Source organism: Gossypium arboreum, chromosome 8 (assembly GCF_025698485.1).
Source record: "Gossypium arboreum isolate Shixiya-1 chromosome 8, ASM2569848v2, whole genome shotgun sequence".
Classification (NCBI taxonomy): Eukaryota; Viridiplantae; Streptophyta; class Magnoliopsida; order Malvales; family Malvaceae; genus Gossypium; species Gossypium arboreum.
In genome coordinates, this window is record NC_069077.1 from 134654034 (window position 1) to 134679066 (window position 25033).

At 31.9% G+C, this 25033-nt stretch overlaps 1 protein-coding gene across 1 annotated transcript; it reads left to right on the plus strand.

Moving 5' to 3' along the window:
* Positions 1 to 13875: 13875 nt before the first annotated feature.
* On the plus strand, positions 13876 to 18568 carry LOC108467586 (probable lipoxygenase 6). Its single transcript, XM_017768273.2, has 11 exons — positions 13876 to 14293; positions 14523 to 14851; positions 14963 to 15206; positions 15303 to 15809; positions 15962 to 16047; positions 16134 to 16208; positions 16431 to 16481; positions 16675 to 16725; positions 16809 to 17083; positions 17173 to 17436; positions 17532 to 18568. Exons 1-11 carry the CDS (start codon positions 14119 to 14121, stop codon positions 18421 to 18423), a joined length of 2949 nt encoding a protein of 982 aa, XP_017623762.2. The 5' UTR covers positions 13876 to 14118; the 3' UTR covers positions 18424 to 18568.
* The last annotated feature ends 6465 nt before the right edge of the window (positions 18569 to 25033 follow it).

The window sequence follows — 25033 nt, forward strand, 5'->3', positions numbered from 1 at the left end:
GAAAAAATTGGAAAATTGCAAAATTTACTTAATAAAGCTAGGACTAAAGTGGAATTATCTAGATTTCTCTTTATTTTTCTGCATTCTAATCAGAAAAATGCCATGGAGGAGTTCAATTAAGCTGTTTTTTCATATTTTTACTCCAATTAAGTTCAATTCTTTATTATTTCTTGAAATTTTTGTATTTTTGTGACTTTTACAACTAGGTCCACTTGTTGAATTCCTTAGTTTTTGATTCTATGAAAGAAATTGAAAGTTTCTATACATATGTGCTGGAAGTATATGATTATTTGGCATGGAATTAGAGCTTTAAATTGTTTATATGTTGATTTTATTGTAAGAATTGAATAGAAAGTGAATGTTTGGGACCTAATTGTAAAAGAGTTTGAAGTTAGAGTTTTATGTGGAAATTCTGAATTTCAATAGTTATGAAATAACTTATAATGTTTAGGAAAAGTATTAATTGAGAAAATTATCTTAATTGAGGGGTTAATTGAGCAAGGACTGAATTGTATGAATTGTGAAATTTAGGGCAAAATTGAAATCAACATTTTGCACTAAAACTATTTTGGACAGCAGCAGTAGTCTAACTTTGAAAAAACACCAAAAAATTTATAAATGGAATTAGAGGATGAATAAAATATGAAGTTAAAGCTTATTGAGTCTAGTTTCTTATAGAAGAAATAATGTAAGCAATGGAATTGTAAATCATGAGATATGATAAATTTTGTGAGACAAGATCAGAATGATTTCGGGTTCCCCTGTTCTGACTTTGTAAAATCATAAAAAATTGGATAAAAATAATTAGGGTCTTAAATTTATATGTTTAGAATCCTGAATGAGTCTATTTTCAATAGAAACAAACGAGAACATCATTTAAATCCTGTACGAGGAGATAATTAATTTTTAGTGAAGAAGGGTCGGAACTGTCAGACAGCAGAACAGGGGAGAATTCAATGAATAAACTGTATTAATTGGCCCAACCAAAAATTATAAAAATTTTATGGTAAGAAGATATGTGAATCTAGTTTCAGACAAAATTAGCGAATCTTAATTTGGAGTTTCTTAGCTTCAGACAAAATAATTTAGTGACTATGACACGGGTGAATAGCTTGAATATTCACATAAGTAATTAGTGAAAATTATGGATAATGTTACTTACAAGTGTGTTATTTATACCAAGGATGTGGATGAAGAGGAGGAGGAAGAAAAATATACGAATGACTCGTGTATAAATTGATCACATGCCCGATTATAATCGATAAATGTTGAATTAGAAACGATATAATGTTTTATTTGGAATATTTATTATGAAATTATGATTATCGCTATAATACAAAAATCGAACTTGTGAGTTTATATAACTAAATTTAGTGACCATTTGTTAATATTATTAAATTTCAATATTATTTTATGAATGGTGATTAATATTTATGTATGTTAATTGTTGAAAATAAGTAAATTATGTACAAAAGATATGAAATTGAACGAGAATTTCGGAGGAACTAACGCAGAAATAAGTACAATCTTTCAGTGAAAAAGATGAATTGATGGTAAATTACCCAAGTAAACCGAGATTCAGCACTTGTTTGTAATTCTTGTGTTTGCTTTCTCTTTAGCTCTTACGAGCTTCCGTTAACTTATATGAGTTTGATTAACCCTTTTGGGGTTTCATTCACTCTAGTGAGCTTGATTAGCCTTCTAAGCTTCCGTTTAGCACTTATGTGCTTCAGTTAGCCTTCGGGCTTCCGTTTAGCACTTATGTGCTTCAGTTAGACTTCGGGTTTCAGATCACGATGTACTCAAATTCGTAAGCTGTTCCTTGAATGGACAAGTTGGTAAGTCGTAAATGTAACATGTGGAAAACGAAATGTAAGTAATGTTATCATTATTATTATTGAGCTCAATCATGTAATTTTGTCATTCAGAGATTGTGTTTGACAGAATATGTTAGTAAATTATGAGCATGTGAATCAAAGTGACAGAATTTAAACACCTAATAAGGTTGAGCTCATTCACACGAATTTGTCATTTGAAATTGTGATTGACAAGAAGAAACAGTGAATTGCATGCTTATCAATGGTTACACATAATTATCTAAAAAACAAGAAAAATGACGGTTATTGATATATGGAAATGTGAGACATTGATATATGAATGTGGGATATTTTTGATAAATGTGTTCATTCTTAATTATGGAATTATGTACCTCATGTGTGCTATTTGTATAAAGATGATATTTCAAATACTTTGGTGAGTAAAGCTTAAATATGAAATAGTATGAAATCGAGACAAGTTGTTATGAAAATATATTTAAATTATCTGTAAGTGTTTTTGTACTCCTCGGTAATGCCTCGTACTCTATTCTGGCGACGGATATGGGTAGGGGGTATTACAAAAACTCCTGCTAACCGGAATTAATTTTTAAGAATATGTTGGGCTGAGTAACCGGGTGAGGTGTTTGGCTGTCATCTCTCTTCGCGTCAAAAGGTTCGATATGTTCTTAAGAAAAATAAAAATTAAGAGTGTGTTAGGCTGAGTAACCTGGGTGAGGTGTTTGGCTGTCATCTCTCTTCGCGTCAAAAGGTTCAATATATTCCTAAGTAAAAATAAATAAATTTAAAAAAGAAAAAAAAAATAGAAAGAAAAAAAGGGAAGATATATTAATAAAATGTGAGGACTAAAGGTAGAAACAAATAAGGTGTCTTGATGGATTTGGTAAATTACCTAATTTTCATGAAATAATCCAAGTCGATCTTAATTTTTATGTGTGTTAATTAGAATACTTTTTCAATTTTACTTAAAGCAAGCTAAGGGTTCTCCTTATTTTTCATATGCATTTTCACTAATTTTTATAAAATTTTGGAATAGTATTTTTTTTATGGCAGGACTTAATTTCCACAGTGGACACGAACCATACTTGAGGGCAAGCATGGGCTAAGTAGGGGGAACTTGATAATACTCTAGAACGACATATTTTATGTGCTAATTGCATATTTATTTTGAGTATGATCCTACTAATTTGGTTTATTTTATGATCTTTTACCTTTTAGGGACTTAATTGAAGGCAAAAGTAAATTTAATGGCAAAAAAATGAATTTGGAGATAAAGTGGGCCAACATGCGAAGTACGAGAAAAGTAGTGCCAAAAATGCAAGCATGGACGACATAAGGGCTACAATGCAAAAGAAGAGATTTCATAGTACAAGACTCTATTTTAATTTCAATTATATTAGGATAATTATTAAGGATTTTTATTTAGATTTAATTTTAAGATTTATTTTCATTTATCTTTATTTATCTTTATTTATCTTTATTTATATTTTACTATTTAATTAGGAATAGGTTTTCTAGTACTATAAATATGGGATGGTCACTTTTTTTCTGAAAACACTCACTTTCCCAAAAATTTTGTCTTTTGTTCTCTCCATATTTTCTTTAATAAAAATCTCATTTCTATTATATTTATTTCTTTCCCAAAAATCATGAGCCACTAAATTAATCTAGCCGAAGGTTGTCGAAATTCCCTAAAAAGGTTCATGAGGCTTAGAATCCGCGTTTAGCTTTCTCAACAGGGTATTCATCGCTTCTCAGTATTAGGGGGCTGACGCTTCCGTCCATGTCTCTTAATAGGTGATATTTTCAACTTGTGCAAGGAACGACCGCTTTGTACGTTTTGGGAAGGTTGCACAGTCAGTTCGTTGGCTTTCTGCGTCAAAGGTTGGAAAATCCAAGAGACAAAACGGCGTGGTATTCGCTGTTGGGAAGTGATGATATAGCAGAAGATAGTTCCACAAAAGCGATTATTGGCTAGAGTTAGGTTCCGCCAAATCTTAAGTCTAATTCTTGGAGTTGGTGGTCGTAGGCATCCTCTTCCACTAGAACTGAATTATCCTGCTTGAAAAGGGTTACTTAAAAGCCAAGGATTGAACCCAAGTCGGATCGAGACAACTGGAGGCTGTAATCTTGCCACATAAGAAACTCTCTCTTTTTTCAAACTCTGTTTATTTTTGTATTCTCCATTTTAATTTTTGCAATTTATTTAATTTCACAATTTCAATTTGACTCTAAATTTTGTTTTTACTTTATTTCGAAATTCTTAATTCTATTTTTTTTTTCAGGAACGCAGGTTTTCTTGGCCAAGAAATTGTCCAGGATTTTAAGAAACGAGCATTTGTACAATCCGGTCCCTAAGGATTCGGCCCTACTTCTCCTTTACTGTTATTTTTACTATTTTACAGGGAATAGGATATTTTTGGTGCTCTCAACGACCGCATCAAAGTGCTTCTGCTATTTTCCTGGTGAGTCTTTCTTGCACTTGAAGCTTGAATCCAAAAAAATGTACGATCAATTGCAAAAGGGATGTTCCAACAGGATTGAATTCGTATACAGGACGGATTTATCCGATATAGACGATACCATGAAAAGGAAGTAGATGATGCTCGTATTGGGACCAGAATAGTAGGTTCAACTCCGAATGGATATGTTCGGTATTGTCAGAGCTGACACTTGGTTTAAAAATATCTATCTGGTTGTGAGTAAAGTCGTTCAGTTTCATCTCCAATTTCGTGTTCTGAAAGTTCATTAACTACCTCAGGAAATGGTTAGGAATTTTTATAAGTTCTTCTCTTAATGGATCTTCACCCAAGATCTAAGTATAGAAGCTACTACAACAACCATACCAGGGTTCGGTCTTACATGCTTATGGGAGATTTTAACAATAGAAGACGAATAGGAAGGGCACCAACGTTGTTTTGTAGAGCCTCAAGTTGGAATTTTCTCCACAGTTACACCTCTGAAACTTAAAAGACCTAGAAAAGCACTCCAACATTAGTTTTTCCATTTTTGAAAACTCTCAAACTCGAAGAAACCAACACCTTTATCCATCATTGATGCTTTGAGTCAAGAACGACTGTTAACATATTTATTTTGCATATTTTACGTGCTCAAATCAAATTGTTCTTGAATTAATTCATGCTAATTGGTGAATTTTATGTTTAAATCTTCTCAAGAATGAAATTTGAATACTTTAATGCAAAAAAAAAGTAGAAAAGTATTCAATTGGAGTATGAACAATAGAATAGGGGCCAAATAAAAAATTTAGAAATATTAAAGGGCTGATCAGATTTTTTTTGACCTTGTAAAAGCCAAATTTAGAAAAATAAAATTTGATATTTTTCGTGTAATTAGTCAGTAGGTGGGATTAACCTAATTTTAGCATATGGTTTATGTATAAATAGGTGGCATGATGGACTTGAAAAAAACACCTTAATTAGATGGAATTGAATTGAAATTGTTTTTTATTCTTTCCATTTTCTGCGTCAATAGGCATGCCACTTTCATTTCATTTTTTTCTTCTTAGCTAATTTGTTTAATTATTTCCCAAGTCTTTTCCCCTTTCCATCTTTCTCCATTACCATTAAATTCACTTCCATCACAAAAAACACATGATAAATTTAATGCTTCACTAAATCCAAATTAGCTTTATGTCTGTATTCTTTCCGGTCAAGAATTGTGAGAAATTGTATCTGTATTAAAAATCCTTCAAATCGATATTCACCATCTCTTTGGAATATTGGAATTGAAAAATTCATCCCTTAAAGTTAACTCGATTTCAATTCAAAAAATGTGTTGGGTTGGAGTCGTTTTGGCGTACATTTTGGAAGTCGAGTCAGTCATGCTGTATTCGGATTTTAGCGAACAGTTAAGGAGGTTGTGATCGGATTTAAACATCCCGCAAGGTTAAGGCAATTAATCCAAGTTGGGTTCTTCATAATGCAAGGCTACCGTGTAATACCCCTAACCCGTATCTGTTGCCAAAATAGGGTTACGGAGTATTATCGAAGTTTACACAATAATTACACATAATTCTTGTCATTTATTATTTATAATTGAGACTAATCATGTTGTCCCTTAAATGGACCCTCGAAGCCCAATTTAAATATTATAAGCAAGTTAGGACTAAATCGAGAACTCAGAAAATTTTTCGTAAATTTCAAAATTTTTCCTAGGTACAGTAGTCACACGCTCGTGTGGTCAAGGGACACGCCCATGTGGCCCCATGACATGCCTGTGCTTCAAGCCGTGTCTTACCCCGTGTAACTCCCTGACTTGAGTCACACGGACAACTATGACCAATTTATTTTCCTAGAATTAGGTGCAGTTTTCACACGGCAAAACCACACACCCATGTGCTCAATTTTAAGCATTCTGTTTCTAAATTTTAAGATGCAGGGGACACACAGCCAGACTACACGCCCATGTACATGACACACGGTTGAGACATACGCCTGTGTCTCTGCCCATATGGAGAAAAATAGGTTATTTAAAGGCCATTTTTCTCACCTTTTTTACAATCAACCTGCATACAACATTTTCATATACCAATACAACCCAATCAAGCAACCAATACAAGCCATAAATAAAGTTTTAGACCTAATATGTCATCATACAAATCATTTGCATAAACTTAGTACATTAACTCCATTCATTAATTACTATAAGTTTTTACTAAGTACATGCATACAAACATACATATATGTATATGTGCCACTATCAACTATATTACAAGTTTACTTCTTTTCAATTTAACCCTATACATGCCATATAAACCTTAAGATGCATAACAAAATCTACCGGAGTTATCTGGATAGTGTGAACCAATGTGTTGATATGATCTTCCGAACTTATTGAAAATCTACAAAGAATATTAAACAACTAAAGTAAGCTTAATGAAGCTTAGTAAGTTCGTTGGCTTTAAACATAAATTTTACTAAAAATGCTAAAATAATTCATTTAAGTAAATCATTCAATATACTATTCCTGCCAAACACAACTTCAATCGATGAATTCACTTATTTCAGATCGATATCAAAATAACTTTAAATCTTCAAACATTAATTCCATATATCACTTACCAACCTTGTCAAATTAGAGAACGTCATACGGATATGAGTACATCGTATACAGAAGCCCAAAGGCTGCACAAAAGTACATAAGTGCTAAACGGAAACCCGTAAAGGTTAAACAAAAGCTCATAAGAGCTGGACGGAAACCTAATAGGGTTAAACTGAAACTCATATGAGTTAACTAAAGCTTATGTGAGCTAAACGGAAAGCAAACATAGAAGTTCGCAACAAATGCTGAACCTCGGTTTACTTAGGTAATTTGTTGTCAATTCTTTTCTTACACTAAACGAATGTACTCAATCCTGCGATCCTATCGCTTCGTACTTTCACTTTAATATACATAGTTTAGCAAAAATTTTATTTTCATAATAAACATAAATACCAATCATCAATTAAATAAATAACATTAAAATTTAACCATACGAACTTACCTGGACTAGTTTGTAAAATTTGTTGTAGCTCAGGAACTATTCGGATAATTTTTCTTTTCTTCGATTTTCTTTAGACTTTTAATATAGTGCAGAAATATGAAAAACCAGCTTAAAGGAACTCTTAAGACTTGAAAATTTTATAATTTTTTATAATTTCTCAATATTTTTTTTTTGTATTTTGTAGACTTTTAAAATTCTATATAAATTTTGTATCACCCATCACACTTTTAATGAAATTCAAATTTAGGGATTAAATTGGAAAAGTTGTCAAGTTGTGAAACCGATATGGATAAAAATTTGTAAGGATTTTGAATTTTGTCAAATAATATTCAAAAACTATAAAATAAAGCAAAGCTCATTTTGTTAAAATAAGTCTAAAATTTCAAAATAAAAAATTAATATGAAAGTCGAGAGCCAAATTATGAACGGTTCAAAAAATTAAAACTCGATTGAATCAAACCGATATCACTCCTAATCCAAGTTAAATGTGAAACAATTATCAAGTTCAATAATTGAAAATGACCCTAAAAAAATTTTCAGAGTCCCAATACAAGAATAATTGCCTAATTCAAGTATTCAATATAGTTTATATATATATCTTGGTTATTCATTACTATTTTTGCCCCACTTTTTACTATTTAAATATTCGCTCTTTTGACAGTTTTTTTATTATTTTATTTTTGTCAAGTTCTCATTATTCTTTTCTTTCAAAGTTGGCTTTCGCTTTGGAACCAGAAATGCTCAATAGTTTATTAGACAATGGACAAAGATTCTGGAATTAATAAATAAAACTATTATGCAGGGTATCTAAGGAATTATATGCTCCTGCTCTTGGTGGGGTTATGTTGTCAATTGGAATTAAGCTTTCCTTGGATGATTTTGCACTTGCAGTCAAAAGGTATAACTGTATGTATATATATATGTATTATATATAGTTTCTAATTATGCTGCTATCAGTTCATTTGAGACGTTTTTCTTAAGCTTTTTATGTTTTTGTTTCATTACAGTCCATTACCACTATCTATTGGGCTTATCGTACAGTATATGCTCAAATCGGGTTTCGGGGTTCTAATTGCAAAGGCGTTCGGCATGTCTCTGATGTTTTATGCCGGTTTTATACTCACATCGTATGTTGCAGGGGCTAAGTTGTCTAGTTATGCTACCTTTTTAAGCAAAGGAGATGTTGTAGTGAGTATTCTTCTCACTAGCTTTACCACCATTGCATCGGTGTTCCTCACATCCCTTTTAACTGGCCTCCTAATTGGATCCGTTGTTCCAGTTGATGCAGTAATGATGTCATAGTCAATTTAACAAGTAATGTGTAGATTAAACCAATGTGCATTCTCGAGTTAGCATTCTTGTTTTATGGTGCAAAAATGTAAAATATTAGCTCGGTTGTTCCTGTTAAGTGATTATTGTTCCGTCGCTCTTGGACTTGTGCTTAGTTGTAACGGCCTAATTTTCAATGGTGTCGGAAATGGTGATTTGAGATCACTAAATCTGACAAGTAATATTGAACAAGATAGTAATTTAATATTTATGAGTCAAGCAAGAATTTAGAAGAATTTGTGAATTGGTGAATTTGATGAATTAAAAGAATTTATTAGGTCAAACAGGTAAAAAAACGAGGTATCGAGACCTCAAATTTGAAAACCGTGCCATAAATATTTTTAGAAATATTTATGGAGTGTCATTTAATTAGTATTAAAGTTTGGTTGAGAAATTCTAACGTTTGGGTAGTCAATTAAATAAAAAAGACTAAATTGTAACAAAAGTAAAATTTGCTAGAAGGATTAAATAGCTCAAGTGTTAAAATAAAGAGGATTTAAATGGAAATTAAGCCTAAAAATGAATAGGTTGGACGACAAGGGTAAGAAAATCAGCAGAAAAATAAGGGAAATAAGGGCAAAATTGGAAATTTCACAACTTTAACATATAAAATATGGACAAAATTGAAAGATCTAGAGATCTCTTCATATTTTCTCAGCCAAAACGCCCTAGGAGGTCTGGACAAATCTAGTTTTTCATATTTTTACATCATGTGAGTTTGATTCTTGCTTTTTCTTAATAATTTTTATGTTTTTATGACGTTTACAATTAGGTCCACTTATAGAATTCATTAGTATTTGATTTGGTGGGTGAAATTGGAAGTTACCATAGCTGAGTAAGGGAATTTTATGATGAATTATTATGAAATTGTAGTTTTAATTTCATATTAAATTGGTTTTATTAAGTAATTTTGATAGAAAATGGTATTTAGGACTAATTGTGAAAAAGTTGTGAATTAGAGGTTGGTGTTGAAATTCAGGATATCAAAGGTTGTGAAATAGTTTATAATGATAAAATAAAGTGTTAATCTAGAAAAAAATAGTTCAATTGATGGGTGAATTGAGCAGGGACTAAATTGTAAAAATTATAAATTTTGGGGTAAAAGTGCAATTTCAAAAGTTAAAGAGCATAAATTGTGAAGTGAAATAGAATTGAAATAAATGCTAATGAGTGAAAATATTTTATATTATATATCAAGAATCCAAAGACGAACAAAGAAAAGAAAAAGTTACAAAATAGTTCATAAATTTTGAAATCTTCTACAAATGAGCCGGGTAAGTTCATATGGTTGAATTTACATGTTTATTTGTGAATGATTGAATGATATAATGTGTTATCAAATATGAATTTGTTGTGGGATTGTGAAAATTATGTTTAAATGAAATAATAAAGGTGGAAATTCAAATTAGGAAAAATGCAGGATTGAGTACGTTCGTATCGTGACATGTGATGAATTGACGAATAAAACCATGGTTGATCCATGGCAAAGTTGTGAAACATAGGTATGGTATCATCCATACTGAGTTGTGAAACGTAGGTATGGTATTAACCATACTGAGTTGTGAAATACGGTATTATCCATACTGAGTTAAGAAACGTAGGTATGGCATTTTCCATACCGAGTTGTAAAATGTAGTTATGATATTTCAATGAGGAAAACCATACTAAGTTGTGAATTGTGACACTGAGTAACGACATACTTAATTTCGTAAGCCGTTTCCTAATTTGATAACAAGTAATACAAGAGGAGTGAACCAAATGAAAGAGATTGAGTAGTTGTTAATGTTGAGCTCAGCTATATGAAGTATTATAACAGTGGTTATGAATAGCAGGGAACTTTGATAAATGTTTTGTTAAGCATTACTTTTAAATCTATGAACTTACTAAGCTTCAAAAATCTTACTTGTGTGTGTTTGATATTTTTATGTAGACTGAATTGAAGTGAAGTTGGTAGATCGGATCAACACAACAAGGCACACTATCCAGATCAACTCCGGTAGCTTTTGTTTTATGTTTAAAGATTTATATGGCATGTATAGAGTTTAAATGAGATGAAGTAAAGATGTTATAAACTAGTTAACAATATTTTGTACTAAAATAATTTTTGGTTGGTAGCAGTAGTTCGAATTTGAAAATTCACCATAAATTATGAAAATCTAATTAGAGGTTGAATAAGATATGAAATTAAAGCCTATTGAATCTAGTTTCACATAGAAGAAACGTTGTAGGCAAAAGACTTTCATATTAAGAGATACTTGAATTTTTGTGAGACAAGGTCAGAGTGATTTCGAGCTCCCTATTCTGAATTTATAAAATCATTAAAAATTATAAAAGAATAATTATGGGTTATAATTTATATTCTTAAAATCCTTAATGAGTCTATTTTTAAAAGAAACAAATAGAAACATCATCCGAATCCCGTATGAGAAGATAATTAATTTTTAGTGAAGAGGGGTCAGAACTGTCAGACAGCAAAACAGGAGAGACTTTAAAGAATAAACTATAATTATTGGCTTGACCGAAAATTCTAAAAATTTTATGGTAGGAAGATATGTGAGTCTAGTTTCAGGAAAAATTAGTGGATCTTAATTTTGAGTTCCGTAGCTCAAGATATTAATAATTTAGTGAGTATGACTTGAGTGGACAGTTTTGATGTGAATATAAGTAATTAATGGAATTTTTGTGTAATTATTCCCTAAACTTCGGTAACATCTTGTAACCCTGTTCCGGTGACGGATGTGGGTTAGAGGTGTTACATAATACGTATGCAAAACCGATTGTTACTATCCTCTGACCTGTGATGCCTTTTGTTGCTATGATATGTACATCCTTGTGCATCAGTAGCTCAAGATATTAATAATTTAGTGACTATGACTCGAGTGGACAACTTTGATGTGAATATAAGTAATTAATGGAATTTTGTGTAATTATTCCGTAAACATCGGTAACATCTTGTAACCCTGTTCCGGTGACGGATGTGGGTTAGAGGTGTTACATAATACGTATGCAAAACTGGTTGTTACTATCCTCTGACCTGTGATGCCTTTTGTTGCTATGATATGTACATCCTTGTGCATCAGTAGCTCAAGATATTAATAATTTAGTGACTATGACTCGAGTGGACAGCTTTGATGTGAATATAAGTAAATAATGGAATTTTGTGTAACTATTCCGTAAACATCGGTAACATCTTGTAACCCTGTTCCGGTGACGAATTACATAATACGTATGCAAAACCGGTTGTTACTATCCTCCGACCTGTGATGCCTTTTGTTGCTATGATATGTACATCCTTGTGCATCGGTAGCTCTCTTGCACTGAATCGGAGTCAAATTATATCAAAAGATGGTCTCCAATTGGTTCTTCCGGTTTTGGCATTTCACGCTGTGGCATTCGCTATCAGATATTGGATATTGAAGATTCCTTCTTTCAGGTAATTCAAACCTCCTATATTACATCCTATGTATTTAGAAGTTCCCCGAAAATTGCTTTAACCACGTCCAACGCATAACCGGTTACCTATATAGAGATACCATACTGTTATGCGCAGGCAAGAGAAGAAGTTTGTCGAACAGTATCGTTATGCAGTGGAATGCAAAGCTCGACAATGGCAGGGCTTCTGGCTATCCAGTTCCTAGGAGGTAACAGTCAAGCAGTTCCAGTGGCATGCTCTGTCATAGCAATGTCTATTATGGGTCTTTCATTTACCTCTTTCTGGGGCAGTGGTTACCGTCTTTACTTGCCCCACAAACTGGGCCTGTTGTTCAGGAGGCTCAATGAATCAAAGACCCAAAACATGTTCCTGGAACTCAGAATTGAATCAAAGCTAAAGTTCCGGCACAAAACAGTCTAAAATAGGAAAAGAATGTTGCACAGTTCATAGAAGGTGAAAGAACAACTGTTCCTAGAACATATAACAGCTAGAAAAGCAGTACATATAACTTGAAAGTTTCTAATCTCACTCTGAATGTGAGTTCTTTTGTTCTTTCTCTCTTCCTTTCTCCCAAATTTTCACTTTGTGCGCTTTGGGTATAATCAAATTTAGCCAAGTTTGAATGTCACTAAACTCAAGCTCAAATTAAAATTTTGACTAAAATATCACTATTTTTATAAAAAAAATAAAAAGAATAAACAACATAATAAAATTTAAATCTACTTTACTATTTCAATTAAAATCTTATTTAACTTTTATAAATATATTTGCTTAGTAAATATATTTTATAAATATCTATTCCATATTAAACATTTTTAAATTATTGTTATAAATGAACTCAATTAAATAATTATTAAAATATTATTATTTTACAAAATTATATTATTTTAAATATATTTTTCTAACACTTTTCATCTTTTAAATTAAAAAATATAGTAAACACGATATTTTACATATGAAACTTAAAGTATAAAAGTAGAAGATAATCTATTTTTTTTGTTAAAGTTAGCAACAAGTCCTTGCACTATATCATAAGGTTCATTTTAATTCCTCTATTATTGAAAAGAACATTTTAGTCCTTGTATGTTTGAAAAGCTGGCATTTTAATCACTTCACGTTAACTTTGTTAATAGAATGGCATGGCTGACATGGCATTAAATTAAATTAAAAAGTTAAATAACAATTTTGAAGAATGAACAGAGGTAAGAAATTGATTTTGCTATTACCTCAAATTGTTTTCTGTTTTTTTTTTTGTTCTTTTTGTATATTTTTGTTGTGTTTTGTCCATGTTAGCCATCGTTAAGCCACGTGATTCCATTTGTTTTCAAGACTAATAAATTTTTTTATTTAATGTCACATCAACAACAATTAAATCGTTTCATTTCATTAATGACGAACTTAATTTATTTTATTTGATGGTATTGGGTTTTATCATCACATACTTAATTTAGTTCCAAAACCGTCAACTTAAGCCTTAAGGGAAGATTTTATTTGGAAGGATACAGTGGTAACGAAAGCTTGGAAGGACCAGTAAAAAAGCTCATTTAAATTTGAAAATGTAAAATACATATTTATTTTATTGTTAGTGAAGAACAAAACAAACAGAATGAGACGATCAGTAAAACGAAACAAAGATTTTAAACAGTGAGGAAAGCAAGCAGAAAAAACGAGGGTGGGGGAATCTAATTTAAAGTAAAAAAGTGGCGAACAAGAAAACTCAATGGCTAGGTAATGTATTAGATTCAAAGCTTAACCTCCCAACTAAAGCCAAGAACATTCCACATACTTATGGGGCTAGCTGGCTAGCTCCTTCGACTCCATCGCGTCACCATGAAAAATGATCTCCTACTGCAAGCATTATATATTTGCGCTCTCTGGCACCTCGGATTAAGTTCCATAGCTTTGCTAAAATATCTTGTATGCTATTCATCAGACAGATGGCGATTTTTTTTACAGGATTAAAAGAAAAAAAATACGAAATAAAAAGCATTAGGAACTAAAAAAGGAAGCAACAAATTATGGTAGAAACCGCGGGTTGTTGTGGATTACTACAAGCATGTTGCCATCGCCATGACCCTCAAAAATACATTATCCAAGGAGAATTTGAGATCGATCGCAGTCCTTGGTTCTCCCTTTGTGCCTCTGGATTATCTGTTGCTGTTCGTCTTTACAGCCAAGACAACAAGGATCCAAGTAAGTATATACAATGCATTGTCATACTGTATCCAAACATGGCTATATTATTATTTTTTAAAAATAAAATATTTTGATTTAATTTTTATTTTTTCTTTTATTAAATCACATAATTTATTTTGATTTAGGTCTAAATATATTTTGATTATCAATCTGTTTTTTTTATTTGCATAATGTAATAATTTGATTCTAGTTTATAGTTATACGAATATATATATATATATTGCAGCCACGGGAAAAGGAATTGAAAGTGAGAATGCATATATAATGAAGGGGAAAGAGCTAGAAAAGAAAAAACATGAGGTCTTACATTTGAAGGTGCCAACAAAAGTGATCAAATTCAAATTGAAGTTTGAGGTGACGCGAGATTTCGGGATTCCAGGGGCTTTTGTTGTTGAAAACAGAGATAAGAAGCATGAGTTTTTCCTCAAATCCGTCACTTTACATTACATTAAGCATCCGAATATTCTCGAGGAACGAAAGTTTTATTTCTATTGTGATTCTTGGGTTTACCCCATCACCAAGACCGGATTTAAACGAATTTTCTTCTCAGATCAAGTATGCTAGCATACTTACATATGTATAATTGAGATAACTTAGTTATTAAATTATATGTAGTTCAATAGATGTAATATTTTATTATGATTGAAACTGTTGTATTTTTTACAGTTATATCTTCCGAAGGAAACGCCACAGGGTTTAGTAGAATTGAGAAAAAAAGAACTTCAGAAACTGCAAGCCTCAAGACCCAAGGGTGAATGGCACCTATGGGATCGAATTTATGATTATGATGTCTATAACAATCTTGGAGATCCTGAAAATGGTCGACTATATAACAGACCTGTGTTGGGTGGTTCCACTAAATTTCCATACCCACGTCGGTTGAAAATGGGCCATCCTAATTGCCAACACGGTACATATAAATAGAATATATAAATTTAAATTTGTCTAATTATTTATTTTTCATTGAATTGCTTTCATTTGATATATTTGGTTGTATGTGAAATAGACCATTCAAGGGAGTCAGGACCAGCAAGCTGCTTCCAATTTTATGTTCCACCCGATGAGCGAATGAGCGACGAAAAACTACAAGAACTGAAAAACAACTTCGTCGAGGCTCTTATTCGGTTTCTTGCGCCGGAATCAACGCTCCCACACTTGTCGGATCGAGAATGTCCCGACTTCGTCACCAAAGTTGCACATTTCTTTGTACCCAAGGCAGCGATATCGAAGAAAGATGTTAGATTCATTCGATCCATAATAGATTTCTGTAGAAAGCTAAAATTACCATCTTCTCATGGAGGTCCCAGCAGGTCAGTGTCAGATCCAAGTGAGGAACAAGACATTTTTGAAGACATTATAGGCTTTTATGCAGACAAAGAAGTGGAAGAACTGGATGATTCGGACAAGCAGCGGCTAGAAAAATTGGTACCCAACGAAATTCTTAACCAAGTTGTTGCCACTCTTGCTCTCAAAAGACAACATGTCAGTGCTCAATTGCCTTCAATTGTAGCAGGTGGGAAACATGAACTTATAGCTGCTATAGATGTTTTTTCTATTTATCACGAGGTTTGCAATCACAATAAACACAATATATGATTAAAGATACGCTGATTGAAACAATTTATGTTTATGATTAATGTTCTTTACTTTGTTTGTTGTTGTAAGAGGACAAATTCGCTTGGGCTGTGGACAAGGAGTTTGGTCGCCAAATGCTTGCAGGAACAAATCCTGTTCGAATCCGCCACTTGAAGGTATCTCTTTCCTAGGTTTATAATATATAATATTTGAGCCTTAAGAATTAATAGATTGGAAACTAACATTATTATAAACGTTGCAGCGAGAGGAGTTATTACCTCTATACGAAGTTTTTTATAAAATGTGGGATTATGAGTCACCTGAAGATAAGCCAGAGGTATGAAAAAGAAAACTAGTTTGGTCAAGATCATTTTGCAGAGATATGTATCTCTTTTCCTTTCAAATTAACTACTTTATGAATACATACATAACACTATATGGCAGGCAATGGAAGCCAATAGGGCATTCATCTTGGATCTCCATTACCTTGAGCAATCTCTTTCCTAGGTTTATAACATATAATGTTTGAGCTTAGGATCCAATATTTTAAACGTTGCAGGTTCAGCTGGACAATAAGATTAACCAGTCGCAATTGCAAAATTTGAAAAAGGTAAAAAAGAAAACAAGTTTATGTATTTCTTTTCCTTTCAAATTAACTACTTTATGAATACATACATAACACTATATGGCAGGCAATTGAAGCCAATACTGCATTCATCTTGGATCACACCTTGAGCAATCTCTTTCCTAGGTTTATAACATATAATGTTTGAGCTTACAATCCAGTATTTTAAACGTTGCAGGTTCTACAGGGAAAGAAGCATAAACAGCCGCAATTGCTAGATGTGTATTTGGTAAAAAAGAAAAACAAATTTATGTATTTCTTTTCCTTTCAAATTAACTACTTTATGAATACATACACAACACTATATGGCAGGCAGTGGTAAACGAAAGGGCATTCATCTTGGATCATCATTACCTTGAGCAATTTCTGACAATGATAAATGGGAAAGGTGTTTGTGCTTACGCAACTCGAACAATACTAATAGCAACGGGCTCATCGTCCGCAACGCTTCAACCAGTAGGAATAGAACTAAGCTTGCCTGGTGACTCTCCTAGATTGGTGCTTCCACAAGATACTCTCCTATGGGAGTTTGCAAAATTTCACGTTGCATCCAACGATGCAGCTTACCACCAGTTAGTTAGCCATTGGTAAGTAGTAATCATTAAATTAACCCAATTAATTTCGTATCTGTTAAATTTATATGTTTGTTTTGATGTGCCAATGCATCCAAATCAAGGTTGCATACACATGCAGTAGTTGAGCCATTCATAATTGCAACGAGAAGACGGTTGAGCGTAATGCATCCAATCCATAGGCTATTGGATCCTCATTTCAAAGACACACTGCATATAAATGCATTGGCTCGAGCCATCTTCCTTAATGCTGGAGGGATTCTGGAGACTCTTCTTTTTACTGGTGAATACTCCATGGAATTGTCTTCTCACTTGTATAAAGAATGGAGATTTGATAAGCAGGCCCTTCCTGAAGACCTTCTCGAAAGGTTAGTAATTCTTGAATCCATTAGAATTGAATGGATTCACTTCCTCTAAATGTTCCAAGTTGTACAACTAACGATGAGGACCATTACATTTTCAGAGGTATGGCGAAACTCAGAGTCAGAGATGAGGTTGTATCGGGGCCAATGGAGCAGGTCGAGAGAGACAAATCAAGCAACAAGGCGGCGACAGGTGCAGAACAGAAGATGTTTGAGGTTGACGCTGAGGTGGAGCTGGTTTTAGAAGACTATCCCTATGCAAAAGATGGAATTGAGATATGGACCGCCATTGAAACATGGGTGACAGAATACTGCAATGTTTTCTACCTTAACGACAATGATGTGAAGGAAGATGAGGAAATCCAAGAATGGTGGAATGAAATCAAAACGAGAGGACATGAAGATCGAAAGGAGGGATGGTACGACATTAATACATTCGAAAGCCTCGTAAAAGCTCTGACAACTCTCATATGGATCACTTCAGGATTGCATGCAGCAGTGAACTTCGGACAGTATGGATACGGGGGTTGGCCACCAAATCGTCCCATGTTATTGAGAAAATTCCTCCCAAATGAGGAAGATATCAATGAAGAGAATATCCTGAAGTTCGTGGAGGAGATGTTGCCTGATAAGTTCCAAATGAAGTTGGCAATTGCGGTAATGGATCTTCTGTCACGACATACATCAAATGAGGTTTATTTGGGTCAAACATCACCCCAAAAAGAGCGGCAATTGATTGAGGATCACGAGTCTATAATTCAAAAAAAGTTCAAAGAATTCAGGGAAAACCTTGAAGCAATAGAGCGAAATATAAAGGAGAGGAATAAAGAATATATTTTAATGCATAGGTGGGGATTTGCAAAGATTCCGTACAAGCTCTTGTACCCCGATACATCAAAACCCATGCCTCCAATATCTAAGGAGAAAAGGAAACATCAACCTGAGAAGAAGGATATTAACGAAAGGGGAATCCCTAACAGTATTTCCATTTAATTTTCTCTCTGGAAGTTCCAATTTTTCAATATGTTTCTAATATTGCTTTAAATTATTAATCAATTAATTATTTTTATATTTTAAGAGTTACATTTTGTACACACCTAATTTTCTCTAAACTTAAATTATTAATCAATTAATTTAATTAATTTTTTATATTTTAAGCATAATTTTCTCTTATTCTTTGTAACTCTTATTCTTTAATTTTTTCAATAAAAATAATTAAGTCTCTAATGTTTTTACACTCAATTAGATTTTTGAACTATTTTAAAAAAAAATTTAGTTCTTGCTCTTTTTTTTCACTCAATTTGACACTTAAACTCCCAAAATGTATCAAAAGGTCAAGGGCGGATCTAAGGGGCTGATAGGGGCCCTGACCCCTAAAATGGAGAATTTTTCATTTAAGCTCTTTATAATTTATAAATTTTAAATTGGTGATGGTAAAATTACACTTTGACCCTCAAAAATAATAAAAATTTGATTTAATCCTCTAAAAAGTTATAAAGATATAGGCTATTAGATTGGTGAAATTACATTTTTACTATTATAAAAATATATAATTTAATTCTAACCCCCCAAAAAAAAATTTTGACTTCGCCCCTGCCCCCTGAGTCGTATTTTTGATCCACCACTAAAAAATGCCATTTGATCGTTAAAGTTATGGAAAAATTATAAAATGCTTCTTTTGGTACGATAATTTTGTAATTTTCTTTACTAATTTTATATTTCTTTACATATTTTTATAATTTTCTTATGACTTTATAAAATTTTATATTTTTCTATATTTCTATATATTTTATAATATTTTATGATTTTTATAAAATTTTACAATTTTTATGATTTTTATATTTTTCTAATTTTTAGTAAGTTTTAAATATTTTATATATTTTATTATTAAAATTTAATAATTTTTATAACCTTTATTGATTTTTAATTTTATCATTTTTTTGTCAAATGTCACGTTGTGATTGTGACACATGGTAACTTTAACTAAAAAATTAGAGGTAGCTAACTTTAACGGTCAAAGACCATTTTTAGTGGCGGATCCGAAATACGACTTAGAGGGTAAGGGCAAAGTCAAAAAAAAAAAATTTGGGGGGAGAAATTAAATTATATATTTTTATAATAGAAAAAATGCAATTTCACCATTTTAATAACCTATATCTTTATCATTTTTAGAGGATTAAATAAAATTTTATCATTTTAGGGGGGCAAAATGAAATTTTACCATTACTAATTTACAATTTTATAAATTATAAAGTGTTTAAATGGAAAAAAAATTATTTTAGGGGGTCGGGGCCCCTTGCCAAGCTCCTTAGATCCGCCCCTAGCCTTTTTTATGTATTTTGGCAATTCAAGTACCTGAATTGAATGCAAAAAAAAAAAAACCAGGGGCTTAATTGCTTCTTTTTTTAAAGTTTGAGAGCCTTTTTTTATACATTTTGGCCGTCCAAGTACCCAATTGAGTGAAAAAAAATAACAATAAGGGCTTAATTACTTCTTTTTTTTTTTAGAGCTTTTTACACCATTAAACCTATAATATATTGTAATGGCCTAAATTCAAAGTTATCGGAACAGTGGTTTCGTAACCACAAATCCAATTTAAAGAGAAATTTATTTCAATATTTTTGCATAAAAATTGATATGATAGGAAAATCGTATGAAAATATTGATAGAAAAATTTTACCGATTTAGTGGTTAGTTAGAAAAAGAAATTATTGAAGAAATTGGGTAAAATAAGGTATCGGGACCTATATCTCGTAAAACCGAGTCGAAAATAATTTTATAAATATTTATGAAATGTTAATAATGTGGTATTAAAATTTCGTTAGGAAATTTTAATGTTTGGGTAGTCAATTAAATGAAAAGGACTAAATTGTAATAGGTGTAAAAGTTGCTAGAATGATTAAATAGCTTAAGAGTCTAATGAGAAAGGATTTAAAGGCAATTAGACCCAAAATTTATTTGGGCTGGACGGCAAGGGCGTGAAATCAGCAGGAAAATTGATAAATTGAGGGAAAAATTGGAATATTGCAAAATTAACTAAATAAAACTAGGACTAAATAGGAAATATCTAGATTTCTCTTCATTTCTCTTCAATTCCAGCAGCTAAAAACGCCATAGGAGGGTTCTCTAAGCTGGTATGTCATAATTTTTTCACCAAGTGAGTTAATCCTTACCTTTTTCTTGTAATTTTTGTGTATCTAAGACTTTTACAACTAGGTCCTACTATTAAATTCATTAGTTTTTTATTTCATGGATGAAATTGAAAGTCACCATGGTTGAGTTCTGTAAGTTTATGATGAAATAAAATTAAATTAAAGCTTTAATTTGTTTATGAGATGATTTTATTAGGTAATTTCAATAGAAATTAATTTTTAGGACCTAATTGTGAAAATGCTTGGAATTAAAGTCTATTGCTGAAATTATGATTCCTAAAGGTTGTAAACTAGTTTAAGGTGATATAATAAAATGTTAATTGAGAAAAATCAGCTCAATTGAGAGGCTAATTGAGTAGGGACGAAATTATCATTTATTGAAAGCTTAGGGGAAAAATGGTAATAAACAGCTTGCACAAAAACAGTTTGGATAGCAGCAGTAGACTAACTTTGAAAAATCACCATAAATTGTAGAAATCGAATTAGAAGATGAAAAAAATATGGAATTAAATTTTATTGAATCTAGTTTCTCATAGAAGAAATAGTGTAAGCAATGGATTTGTAAATTTTGAGATATAATGAATTTTGTAAGACAAGGTTAGAATGAATTTGGGTTCCCCTGTTCTGACTTTGAAAAATCATAAAAAATTGAATAAAAATAATTATGAGCTTAAATTTATATTTCTAGAATCCTGAATGAGTCTATTTTCAAGAGAAGCAAACGGGAACATCATCTGAATTCTGTATGAAGAGATAATTGATTTTTAGTGAAGAAGGGTCAGAACTATTGGACAACAGAACAGGGGTGACTTTAAAGAATAAACTGTACTTATTGGCTAAGCCAAAAATTCTAAAAATTTTATGGTAAGAATATATACGAGTCTAGTTTCAGGAAAAATTAATGTATCTTAATTTGGAGTTCCGTAGTTCAAGTTATAAATAATTTAGTGACTATGACTCAAATAGACAGCTTTGAATAAACTATAAATAATAATAGTTGAATTATAAAGAATGTTGCATATGAACATGAAATGTATTAAATTGATAATTAAATTTATTTATTTAGATCCAGAAGATTAAAATATGAAGCTAGATTGAGGAAAGGAAAAGTTCAGGATTAGTAGATTTTTGTACACGAACAAGTATCAAGGTAAGTTCGTGTAACTTAATTTATATTCTTAAATGCTTGAAATGTATGTTATTGATTTGAATATCATTTGAATGTTCATTGTATGAAAATTAATGAAACATTGATATATTTGATAAAATGGGAAGAAATCCGGTTGAATGAAAGGAAAATTGATGGATCTCTGAAAAGGAATTGACGGTAAAAGGATCTAGCCGGACGGGTGATCCTATCTTGATATAGCCCTCCGAAGAATATGTGTAAAATGGATTTAGCCGGACGGGTAATCCGAATTAGGTTCAATTTAGCCTGGACTGGTAATTCGATCCAAGCTCATTAGAGTAATTGTTATTGCGGGATTTAGCCTGGACTGGTAATCCTGACAATACTCTATGAGTTTATATTACAGGGGATTTAGCCTAGACTGGTAATCCAGCTGCAAGGTTGAGGTTCGCGGAGTGTGCTCTCTGAAATGGAAATGTGCACACATGAATATGAATTGACGGACCCGAAAATGTACACTAAAAGTGTACCTCTGAAAATCCATCGAAAATTCCAAGAAATTCAACGGGATAAATATGAAAAAAAAATAAGAAAGTGGAAATCATGTATTGATGAGTTCATCAATCATAGTATATATTATTGGTACATGGAAATTATTGTACTAACTTGAATGTTGAGTTTGTGCATGTTAGGGTAATAATACATTGAATGGATATAAGAATGTTTATTGTATTGTATTGAAAATATTAGGTAAGTATAACTCTTGTTACATGAGCTTACTAAGCACAAAGTGCTTACTCTATTTCATTTTCTCCTTTTTTGTAGTGTTAAGAGCTCGGAGGTCGGATTTGGTCGGAGACACATCACACTATCAACCTCAGGATTTCGGTATGTAAAGAAACTTTATTTTGGAAATCAATGGCATGTATAAACTAATAAAGTAAATGTTAACGTGAAATGAATGTAAAGTTAGCCATTAGTATGGTTAACAAACCTGGTTTTGGGTAAGTGATGACGTTATTTTATAAATATGCATGAATTTATCTTGAAAATATGTTGAATTGGATTGGTTGATGTGGATTGTTTTTGGTTTAAAATTTCAGGGAAGGTTAGATATCTATAAAGGGGTTATATTGAGTTAAAAAAAAATTTAATTCGTAAACTCCGGTAATACTTCGTACCCTATTCCGACAATGAATACGGGTAGGGGTATTACATATCTAGCTGAAAGCGAAGTGTATTATCCCATTGAGGAAATGCTAGGTTAGTATACTATCAATGAAGGTTTTAGATTCTTCAAGCAAAGTTGGGTGATTATAAATGTATAGGGTATATTATAATATTAAAATAAATAAATATATAAAAAATGAGACGCAGAAAGTTCTTGTTGATGCAATAATGAAGTCGAAGTCAATTTTACAGGTAATGTGTACATTAAGCCGATGTGCATTCTCGAGTTAGCATTCTTGTTTTATGGTGAAAAAATGTAAAATGTCAGCTCGGTTGTTCGTGTTAGGTGGTTGTTGTTCCAGTCGCTCTTGGACTTGTGCTTAATACGTATGCAAAATCGGTAGTCACTATCCTCCGACCTGTGATGCCTTTTGCTGCTATGATTTGTACATCCTTGTGCATCGATAGCCCTCTTGCACTGAATCGGAGTCAAATTCTATCAAAAGATAGTCTCCAATTGGTTCTTCCGATTTTGGCGTTTCACACAGTGGCATTCCCTATCAGATATTGGATCTTGAAGATTCCTTCTTTCAGGTAATTCAAACCTCCTATATTACATCCTATGTATTTAGAAGTTCCCCGAAAATTGCTTTAACCACGTCCAACACATAACCGGTTACCGATATGGCGATACCATATTGTTATGCGCAGGCAAAGAGAAGAAGTTTGCCGAACAGTATCGTTATACAGTGGAATGCAAAGCTCGACAATGGCAGGGCTTCTGGCAATCCAGTTCCTAGGAGGTAGTAGTCAAGCAGTTCTAGCGGCATGCTCTGTCATAGCAATGGCTATTATGGGTCTTTCACTTACCTCTTTCTAGGGTAGTGGTTATCGTCTTAGAGACTTACTGTCTTTACTTGCCCTGCAAACCAGCCCTGCTGTTGAAGAGGCTCAATGAATTGAAGACCCAAAACATGTTCCTGGAACTCAGAACTGAACCAAAGCTAAAGTTCCGACACAAGATGGTCTAAAATAGGAAAAGGAATGTTGCACAGTTCATAGAAGGCAAAAGAACAACTGTTCCTAAAACATTTAACAGCTAGAAAGGCAGTACCTATAACTTGAAAGTTGCTAATCTTTGTATGTATGCATGTATAGGCAAGGTATATAGATCACAAAATATAGTTTCTTGCTCTGACTTTGCATTCTTTTGTTCTTTCTCTATTCCTTTCTCTCAAATTTTTGCCATGTGCGTTACAGGTATAATTGAGTTGAACCAAGTTTGAACGCTAGTAAACTCGAGCTCAAATTAAAATTTTGACTAAAATATCACTACTTTTTAAGTAAATTTTATTATTTTGACAATATTTTTACTTTTTTATTTTTATAAAAATTAAAAAGAATAAACAACATAATTAAATCTAAACCTACTTTACTATTTCAATTAAAGTCTTTTTATTTTTTATAAATATATTTGCTTAGAAAATATATTTTATAAATATCTATTCCATATTAAACATTTTTAAATTGTTGTTATAAACCAACTCAATTAAATTATTATTATTTTACAAAATAAATTATATTATTTTAAATACATCTTTTAATATTTTCCATTTTAGTAAACACGATATTTTACATATGAAACTTAAGGTATAAAAACAGAAGATAAATTTTTTTTAAAGTTCGCAACAAATCCTTGTACTATATCATAAAATTCGTTTTAATCCTCTATTATTGAAAATAACATTTTAGTTCTTGTATGTTTGAAAAGTTAACGTTTTAATCACTGTACCTTAATTTTGTTGTTAATGAAATGGTATCGCTGACATAATATTAAATTAAATTAAAAAATTAAACAACAATTAAAAAATTAAACAACAATTTTGAAGAATGAGCAAAATAAGAAACTGGTTTCGCTATTCCCTCAAATTGTTATCGATTTTTTTTTTTTTTTTTTTTGTTCTTTTTGTACATTCTTCTTGTGTTTGGTCCACGTTAGGGATCATTGAGCCATTAGTGACAGACTTAACGTATAAAGAAATAATAAATCAACCATTTGTCAAATTTGTTTTATTTGATGGTATTGGGTTTTATTATAACACAAACTAAGCAGAAAAGAAGGAACACTAGCCCTATAAAAACAACAACCGCA